The sequence below is a fragment of the Henckelia pumila genome, chromosome 2 (assembly GCF_033568475.1).
Source record: "Henckelia pumila isolate YLH828 chromosome 2, ASM3356847v2, whole genome shotgun sequence".
Classification (NCBI taxonomy): Eukaryota; Viridiplantae; Streptophyta; class Magnoliopsida; order Lamiales; family Gesneriaceae; genus Henckelia; species Henckelia pumila.
The window spans coordinates 23,911,464-23,921,746 of NC_133121.1; the positions used below are offsets into that span (position 1 = coordinate 23,911,464).

General features: G+C 34.8%; 2 protein-coding genes across 5 annotated transcripts; one reads left to right on the forward strand and one right to left on the reverse strand.

Annotated features, from left to right (window-relative positions):
* The first annotated feature begins 641 nt into the window (after positions 1-641).
* Positions 642-5,708, forward strand: LOC140883164 (protein MET1, chloroplastic). Of its 4 annotated transcripts, none has more exons than XR_012150339.1 (8): positions 642-1,045; positions 1,176-1,282; positions 1,683-1,777; positions 1,894-1,970; positions 2,050-2,170; positions 3,495-3,554; positions 3,713-3,997; positions 5,187-5,708. XR_012150339.1 is itself a non-coding variant. In XM_073289527.1 (7 exons), the coding sequence occupies exons 1-7, from the start codon at positions 681-683 to the stop codon at positions 3,851-3,853; spliced, it is 966 nt and encodes a 321-aa protein (XP_073145628.1). In that variant the 5' UTR covers positions 642-680; the 3' UTR covers positions 3,854-4,144. The 4 variants fall into 4 exon arrangements, 1 of the variants encoding a protein (XP_073145628.1); XR_012150338.1 differs by lacking the exon at positions 5,187-5,708 and adding an exon at positions 4,207-4,557; XR_012150340.1 differs by lacking the exon at positions 5,187-5,708 and adding an exon at positions 4,232-4,557.
* A 2,402-nt stretch (positions 5,709-8,110) lies between these two features.
* On the reverse strand, positions 8,111-10,088 carry LOC140882829 (uncharacterized). Its single transcript, XM_073289040.1, has 2 exons — positions 9,082-10,088; positions 8,111-8,245 (listed from the first exon to the last, which is right to left on the reverse strand). Exons 1-2 carry the CDS (start codon positions 9,438-9,440, stop codon positions 8,185-8,187), a joined length of 420 nt encoding a protein of 139 aa, XP_073145141.1. The 5' UTR covers positions 9,441-10,088; the 3' UTR covers positions 8,111-8,184.
* Between the last annotated feature and the right edge of the window lie 195 nt (positions 10,089-10,283).

Here is a 10,283-nt window from a genome sequence, read left to right on the forward strand (position 1 = left end):
TAGAAATTATCAATTATATATTTTTTCTTCATGAATTTGTTAAGAAAAAATCTATAATTTAGAAATTAAAAACACCCAAATCTCAATTCTAATATAATATCATATAAATTATGCTACCGAAAAAGATTTGTTCCAAAAAAATAGGGAAAACTGCAAATTTGGTGATGTATGTTTGTCACTTTGCGATTTTGGTCCTTTATGTTTTCATATTTCAGTTTTAGTCCTGCATGTTTCGATTTTTGGCAATTTCGGTTCTTTTTATTCGAAAATGCTTACGTGACACTGTACACGTCAGCTCCACATCAGCACTGAATTAGTGTCACTTCAGCGCCATGTCAGAAAAATGACTAAAATTGCCAAAAAAATAAAGATAACGAACTAAATCTAAAATTTAAAAATATAAAATACTGAAATCGCAACATACATAACAAAAAAATAATTTTCCCAAATAAATATTAGTAGAAGAATCAAATTTTTGACCACGGGTCAAATAGTCCTGTAGTCTACCATCTATCTAATAGGAATACCGAATCATATAGAGAATCAATCATGCCGACCGGTTTAGCATCCATCGTGGCCACGTGGCTCCACAAAATGGAAGCAATTTCAACGGCTGTGGAATAATAAGCTCATCTTTGTTTCTGCTAGCTTTCACCATTTCCATTTCCATTTCCATTTCCATGGCTTCCAGCAGCTACACTTGCCTCTTTTCTTCCCCTCCCCTGCCCAAGCACTACCCCTCACTCTACTCCATCATCAAGCTCAAGAATCATCTTCCATTTCTCACCCCTCCAATCACTTTCTGCAACTGCAATGCCCATGCACCCCCACATCATCCAAGGCCTTCCGTTTTGGTGGTCAGAGCCTCCAAACCGGAACCTACTGATTCGGCGTACGAAGAGTACGAGGTGGAGTTGATCCAGCCGTATGGGTTGAAATTCGTCAAAGGTCGGGACGGGGGGACTTACATTGACGCCATTGCTGATGGTGGCTCCGCTGATAAATCTGGCAAGTTCTCTGTTGGGGATAGAGTGATTGCTACCAGGTACTTTGCTTTTGTGTTTCGCTGGTTTGACGTGATGAATTAATGATGATTGTGGTGGTAACTGCTTGATTGCTTTCGGGGTTATTCCTATTTTCCTTGGTTGGATAACAGCAGTTTTAGTATCATGCAGTGCAGTTTTTGGGGATGAAATATGGCCAGCTGCAGAGTATGGAAGAACAATGTACACCATTCGGCAAAGAATTGGCCCACTGCTCATCAAAATGCAAAAAAGAGATGGTCATTTTCTTGACCCATTTGACTTGAGTTCCATTATTGTCATACTAGATTTTGAAATAGAAGCTTATTGAGTGTCTCGAGCTTGAAAACTCATTAGCCTAGATATATATGTTCATGAAAATTTTTTAACAACTAGACTTGAGTTTAACATGTATGTGCTCCTTCCTCAACACACTATTGCCTAGAACCTGGTGTGTTAATCGAGCCATTTAAGTTGTTAAGGAAACCTGAAATTGATTCTACAGGGGAATTTTCAGAATGTTCATTTGATCATTTGAACATGCATCTTTCAGAAACTCTAAGATGTTAAAGATCTAATATCCCAACAAACTTGAGCTTTTAATCGTGGGATTTATTCAGACTATCCATATGTGATCATTTGTTCTGTTGCTAATATCAGGAAAGTTGGATAACACTGGTGAGTTAACGGAAAAGGAAATCATCAGAAATGAGAGGAACGCCGGTTTTATTAGTAACAAAGTTCGGGAAATTCAAGTGAGTTCCGTATTTCTTGAATTATAGAACTACAAGGTGAATCGGTGGTGTTTATGTTTATTCACCAACCCAATTATTAATCATTGAAGAACTCCTTTGAACTTGTCTGTGTATAGTTGCAAAACTACATAAGGAAAAAAGAACAGAAAGAGCAAAGAGAGAAGGACCTTCGTGAAGGATTGCAACTTTACAAGTAAGACCCTATAGCTGATCTTCATTATTCTCTCTTAAACTTATCTCTAATCTTTGGTTTTTCTGAACACTTACTGAAGGATTGGAAAATACAATGAGGCTTTGGAAAAGTTTGAATCAGTATTAGGTTCTAAACCGGAACCAGAGGAATCTGCTGTAGCAAGTTATAATGTAGCTTGCTGTTATTCAAAGCTTAATCAGGTAATTTTGAAGATGTTAAACTAATTTTTGTTTCTGTTCTGGTTTAAATCATCATACGATATTATGTTTCTAAAAGTCACATTTAATCTACATCATCACCACCTGCACTATCTCAATCTTTGTTCCTTTATATTACTTATTTTGTAATTTGTGCTAAAAGTTCTCTTTTAAGCCAATTTGTATTAGATCCCGCAAGCTTATTAGATGCTTTTATTGACGATCTTGCTAGTTTAATGCGGAAAAAAATGGAGTTCAAAGATTTTAAATACCTTTCAGGAAATGAGACTGCAGGCTTCTATCATCTTATTTTGATTAATGATACCTTGTTATAAAATGTTTTGGGAGTTGAAAATAGCCCAAGAACAGAGGCCTGAATTTAGCTGGTTCAAAGAATACTGTTTACAAAACAAGTTTCTTGCGCACCAGATCAGTTTAAAACAATTTTGCATTTAATGTTGCAAAAAGTTGCAGGTTGGAAATTGTTAGTAAATCAAGTGAGTGGATGGTCTTATGGTCCCACGTTATGGATCTCGCCAGGGAGTGAGTGGTCTATTGTGAATTTAAGGCTCGTTAGGAGTGATCCTCTCGATCTCTTGGGTTTGAGGTTCGGCGGGAGAGAACCTCAGTTCTCATAACACAAGATCGTGAATAATTCTTTTATGATAAAGAAAATAAAATCCTATATATATAGAAGATTCTATTATTCATAAAGTATATTATAACAACAAATTCTATTTCTAAATAAAATATGACAGCAGAATAATTTACTGGGTTTGAACTTTCCATCTACGAATAAGGCCCGTGACAGATGGATAGATAAAATGCAGAAGTTGTGGATAAATTTTGGGGAAATCAAAAGCTGCATAGTAAGTAGACATGAGAATTTTATGGTTTTCACTGTGAACAAATCTCCATATTAAACTGCAAGATCTATAAATCTGATATTATTATAATCAAACTAAATGTTTTTTAGTTGTCAAAACCATTGGTGAAAGATTACATACCGTCATCCATTTTAGGTAGATGTTTAACCATTTTCAAGTCTTCTGCTACATTTATTACTGCATCTCTCATGTTGCATTAACTGATTGTTCTCCACATATTTTGTATTTCGGCTGGATATATATCATATCTATTATACTTTGGCACATGGCAAATCTTTATAAAATAAAGCAAATAATATGGCACCAAGCGTAATAGAAAATTTGCTCCGAGTTTTAAATTGTTAATAAACTTAGTCAGACAACCCGATGTCATTTAATCTCATCATAGTTGCTGTACTTTACAGTTTAGATCCGTTACTGTCTTCTCTTACTCGTGCCAGATTAAAGCGGCGCTTTCAGCTCTTGATGAAGCCTTGAAAGATGGATTTGAAGACTTTAAAGTAAGTTGACAGGATCAAAATCTCAAATGTATTGGCTATTATCAATCATTAGAAATCTGTTTTCTTATCTGTGGGGAATTTCACTGAGATTATCTTAGTGCATTTGACTCTTGTCAGATAGTTTTTGAGTTGATTTCCCTTGTTACCTCTATTGACAGAGAATCCGAACAGATCCTGACCTTGCTAATGTAAGGGAAACCGAAGAATTTGAGTCTCTTTTGAAGAAATACGATGAATCATTTATAAATGAGAACGCCATCAATGCCATAAAATCTCTATTTGGGTTCAACAAGAAGTGAAAGTTGGTTTCACGTAATATTACCAGAGACTATGGTTCATTTAAACAGACAAATTTAAACAGAATTGATGTGTTATTCACGCGAGATTACTTGGCCTCGAGATGGAGTTTCCATTCTTGGATTTTCTGTGTAGATCTTCCTCAGGTATTCAGTGAAATTCTAATACTTCTGAAATCCTTCATTTATTTTTCCATTAAATGTAATTATGGTTACAAAAAGGATTTGAAGTTTAATTATTCATCCAAATATCTCCTTGAGAAGAAGATTTATTCAAGAAACCTTGATTCTGATAATCAATATAGTTTGACTCATTCCACATATTACTGATATTTAGCCTATAAAAATACATGCAGTTATCACGGCTTAGAATTTTATCAGGTGTTATGAGGTTGAAGGTGAATTGGAAGTCCATTTGCTGGGGCGAATGGGGTCATATGTAACTTTCTCTCCAGGAGTCACGAAGTCTTACCAATGTCTTTGACAAGATTGTGAAGTAACATAATTATTTATTACCGGGCAAACTCTTTCCCATCGCATACGAGTTTCTCCAAAAGGAGCATAATAATATGGCACGAATTTACCCTTGAATCTTGATGGATAGAATTAGTGTTGCCTTAAAAGGAGCTAGTATCGGTATGAGTATTTCCATAGAAGTGTAACCAGAGGTTTTGACCAGAGTTAGATTTCCGATGAAGCAACGAACTTGCTAAATTACAACATTTGCTTCCCTTTTGACTGCTAGGCAAGATTTTAGAGGATCAAGACAAATCTAGTTACCTTCTATTCCTTTGGTATGTTGTATCCTCCATACATTAAATCCACTGTTGCTTCAGAAGGAACCCATGATTGGCAGCAATTATCTCAAAACCTTGGGCATTACATTTCATGAGTACTTCATCGTTTGCATAGCATCCAATTGCAGAAACTTCCCTGCTAATATTGTTGACACGTTTTCATTTTGATCTGTTTTGCTAATCCCATCGTGCTTCGATTCATTGTCAAGAGTAATCAACCGTTGATAAATTAAGATGAAAACTGGTCTTTCAAGTCTCAACACATATACTTGAGGAAGCTCTGCAAGAACCCGAAGTTGTGACCAGTGAAAAGTAGAAATAGCTAGTTCACGAAAACTGTTTTCATCGGGCTAACTAGTAAATATTCTGAAGATCTTATGAAGGCACTGCAGTTTTCTGCTCCAAAGCCAGCCACTCTCGTTTGCCTGACTGATTTGGATTTCTTTCACTATAGCTTTCGTTCCTCTCTTTGCGTTAAAGAATCTTTTTACATGGGTGTCGAGAGAATTGAGACAACTTTTTTATGAAACATCAAACAGGGAAGTGAGCTCTGAAATCTTTGTCGGCTGTTGAATGCTCTTAAACAATCTGGAGGCCGGTTCAAAGGTACGCGATATACTTGCTGGAAATGCTTCCACTTCCTGTTTACCTGGACATAAAATGAAATCACAAAAGAATATGAAGAAAAAGGCGCAGAACAAATGTTAGGTCCCAATGGTATAATCCAGTTTAGAAGAGCAGTCTGTTAGATGGACGGGTTCCTCCAACTTATGCCCCATCTAAACGAACTTCCTCAGAGACCCGCACTGCACGATATTACTTGCCCATTACCTGATCATGCATACATCTTATTTAACTTGTAAAACGACTTACTACATGGCTCGTGCCACATTGCCCACACTGATTTTATGGTTCGAGAGCTGCGCAAGGGTCGATTTGATCTCGAGTGGTATCCTACTCGAGCTCGGCTGAGGAAAAGAGATTTTGAATCTTGATCTCTTATGTAGAATTCGAGTCGTTCAAGTTCCACGTGAGCATTTTCCAGCTACTGAAGCCTGTCTAGCTCTGTTTTCTTGAGCATCAATTGAACTAGAACGCATATTTAATTATGAAAGTATCCTTTGATCTTTATAAAATTAATTGTTGGATCTATAACTTATGATAATAAAAGGAAAAGAGATCTAATCTAATTAATGTTTCAAAAATTAAAGTATTAAAAAAAATACCCCTTGAGCTCGAGGCCTCGTAGACTCGAACATTAGATATTAAAGCTCGAGCTCGTCTCAAAATGAAGCTCGAACTACTTTATTGGCTGATAGACTAGCTCATACACTTACCGATTATTATCATTTCAATTCCCATTCGTATCGAGCTGCCAGAGGTTGAATCTTCGTTGATTTGCCTTTGTTTTTTTTTTATTAATATATTTGAATATCAAGAACGTCGGCCCATATAAATTGTTGGATTAGATTAAATTGGGCACGTCTCAGACTCTCCACATCTCTAACATTGTTTCATGAGAATCATAGATAATGACTTTGGAAGTTAATTCTTTGGATTCGCTGGAGCATTAACTGCACACCCAGACTTGCGCATTCGAAATTGATGTGCATGGACTTTATCAAATAAGTCATCTGTCATCGTTCGTGCGATGGAATGATGTATGATAAAAAATGATAAATTAATATATATGAAAAATATAATTATTTATAAATCTAATCCCAGTAAAAAAAATTTGAGTCAATCGTTGGGTGAAGTGACACATCATCATACATGGTTTCTATAAGTTTAAAATGTCGGAACCTCTAGGCTAAAAATGTTTTTTTTGTACATTCAAGGTTAGAAATGAAATTTAATCCTTTGTGTAAGAAACAATATCACCTTTTGTTTTACAATGTAAGCAAAAGGGAAGCCATATAAAGTCATCTAATTAAGAACATGTGTAAACTAATAATAAAGAAATACAAAATGAATTTTTTTAAAGAAAAAGAAATTTGGAGAATGAGACCTACGCGTACAAGTACTATTTCATGAAATAAAAATAAAAATAAAAAACTAGCAAATCCTTCTAGGCCAATAACTCCATTTTCACGAAAAAAATCCTTCAAAATAAAATAAAATTTAGTGGTACCCAACAAAATCACAGTAAGATTTTTGAGTCATGTAGTATACTTTAACTTTATGCTACATCTAAGTAAAGGTGTTCATCGGTCCGTTCGGTCCGGTTTTCGGTTTTTTATTTCGCTTTTTCCGATTTTTGGTTTTAGAAATATATAATCCGATATCCGAACCATTTTTCTTCGGTTCGGTTCGGTTTTTTACTAAATCGGTTCGGTTATTTCGGTCGGTTATTTCGGTTTTGATATAATTATTTTAATTAATATTATAAATATATTTTAAAAATATAATATGTTATCTTTTAAATGATTTTTTTGTAAAATATTTAAATTCAAAGTCTAAATAACTTAAATAAACAACAATGAACTAAAAATTATTAAAAATAATTCTTTATTCACTAGGTATCATCTCATAAAATATATAATATAAACAATTATATAAATAAAATTATTAATTTAATAAAATTTTGGTTTTTTCGGTCGGTTCGGTTTTGAGATATATAATCCGAAACCGAACCAAATAAATTTCGGTTTTAACATTTTTATCCAAATTTCAAATTTTGGTTTTCGGTTCGGTGTTTGGTTTTTCCGGTTTGGATTTTTGGTTTTTTCGGTTTTATCCGAAGTTTGAACACCCCTAATCTAAGATGACATTTTTCTTTTTCAAAAGTAATCGATAATAACAAAAATAAAATAAAAAGGTATAAGTAGATTAAAAGGCTACGTTTGTAATTTACATGTAGAATGTAAGTTTGAGAATAACTATGTAAGTTTGGGTGTAACCCAAAGTGTACACCCAGAATTTTTCAAGATTTTTTACTTTCAAATATTACAGACGATCAAATACATTTATTTTGAATCATGTAACATGGGAGCTTATTTCAAATGATCCAAAATAATAGGAAAAGGAAAAATGAAATTCCAGTAGTAATAAGCATCAATGAAAGCCAAATGCAAAAACAAACTTTCATTTCTCATAGAATGGACACTACAAATGATGAACTCAAATAAATATAGAGCATCTGTCCAGTTCTTCTATTTCCCAATCTTCTGTCTGTTCCATCTAAATAGATGAATGAAACCCGTCCATTGGACAACATTCGGAACGAAAAAACCGGGGTGGGGGTGGGGAGGACTCATTAAACATCTAATGGAGTTCCGAAACGAAAGAATCAAGAATGATGATGATGTTCGCTAATGTGACACTGGATACTAGCTTCCACATCTCACACACACAGGTTGCAATCACACTTCAGGTTCTGGATACAATAATTGCGATGATGGCGGGCTCATGCAGGAGAATGGTATACATGTGGCCAATATGATGAATGGAATAGGAAGGTATATGTCTGGAAGTATCACAGTAGAGTCTGTGATTCTACCCATTCATCTTTCACACAAGCCATTAAACAGAGCAGAATCAGAGAATGACACAAAGGCAACGGCCGTTTTCCTCTTCATTTTCCGTGTCACCTGTTTCACTAATCCAAGAAATTGTGTTACATGAGAAGGGACTCACCGCGCCATTTTAACAGTGTGTACTAGACTTGATATTCTATGGTAAGCACAACGAGCAGAGAGTTGTTCTTTCTCATGATTGGTAAAGGAAAGACTAAGCCGTCGTTCATTTACCTAATTACCTCTCTGTCGTTTATATATATATATATATCGCCTTTTATGAAGCTTAACATAGGATCAAGTTGCAGAATTCTCTCTGGAAGTTATTCAAGGGTCTCACACATCTACTTCAAGAAAAGAAGATCAATGAACATGTTCATCTCAAATGATGAGTTCTAGTTAACAAGAAAAACTCTTGAAAAGAAAGAATATTTTTTTGACTGGAGAATCATCCGTAAGAAAGTCTGATTATTCAAGCCTCGATAGCTAGCAGAGGGTTTTACTCCTACAAGAAAATGAGTTTCTGTTAACCTTTGTTTTCTCTTTGAGAATTGGAATGTTGAAAAGTGTTGTATGGATAAAGGTAACTGCATTCTTAATGGTAACATAATTTTATTGCATTTGGAAAGCTAAAACTGACTCATGGAAGATGGATCTTCAAAATTCCTTCAATAAATCATGCTTTATTCTAACCTTCCTCTGATGGGAAAAATAGATGACAATTGCACACTTTTCCATCGTGTAAAATAGATGGTCTGAGCCACATCTAAGATCAAAGCATTATTTTCTAAGCAAAATATTTTCAAGTTGTGCATCCTATTCAATTAAAATGCATACTAATTCCAGTTAGTATGCACAATGAACCATCATCTATAATCTATAATGCAAAAATCATATGACTGGTGAGAAGGTAAATTACCTAGATTCAAACTCCTTGATCTGAGCCAGTTCTTTCCCAAAATTATCAATCCATTGCACTTTTTTCCTGACAATTCCTTCAGTGGATTCTGGCACAATTGCCGGAGGCTTTTTAATACAGCTCTTGCCCACAAAGTTAGCTTCTTTGTTCCAATTTACACGCTCTTCTTTTCCTTCACCACATGACTTGTTATCAAAACTATCAGAACCTGCAATATCTGTGGGAACAATATTTGGTGTACTGTTTTCCAATTTCAGTGGCTCAGAGCTATAAAGATGAGCAACAGAGGGTTTGCAGAAGCAAATAAGTGGGCAGTGAATCTTGCAAAACAAAACCCTCATCAAAATACTTTCCTTCATCAAAATCTCATGTTTTTAGCCTAAGAATAGTCAGTCGGCCCATTTCTTGAACAGCACCACCAAACGAGGAAAGATGCAAAATTTTGCTTCCTTCATAGAGCAAAAAAAAAGTACTGATCTTCAAGAAAGATTGTCCTTGACGATGACAGTAAATCTGGAACAACGCATAACTTCCAAAAGGATATATGTTTTTGTTAACCCTTTCAGGAAGAAGACAAAGGGGGGATTGATTGAAGGCACGAAATCGTTTTCTTGATGGTAAAAAAGCAAGAAGGTTACAGTACGATTTCAAGAAACTTTCTTTCAAGCAAGCAAAAACAACAAGAAACCGAGACACACTTAAGCACGACAATATCCCTGAAATTTCACAGATTCTTGAGTTAAATCAATGAAGATTTAGAAAAGATGAAGATTATTTATCCCAGGAAAGATTCATCACTTTGTCAGAATACGAAACAATCATTTCTTGCCCTGCCACTGGAGCATTGCCTTCTCTTCAGCGGAGAGAGATTAGAAGAAACAACAAAAAGAAGGGACAAGTTCAGCTGAAGAGTCCACCTATACAAACAAATGATACACCAATTTTGAAAGACACCCAACTGTCAAAAAAACATCTCATGATGCTGCATTATAACTTTTACCTGCTGCAGAGTATTTGATAACAGTATATATATAACTACCATAAATTCTTGTATTATTATTATTATATTATATTATATTATACTGTCAGCAGCCTTTTGAATCTTAAAGGGTCCTCTCTTTCTAGGCCAATCTTTTACAATGCACGTTGAAAAAGAAAATTAGGAATTTTAAAATTATTGACTAACTTTTAAAATATTTTGA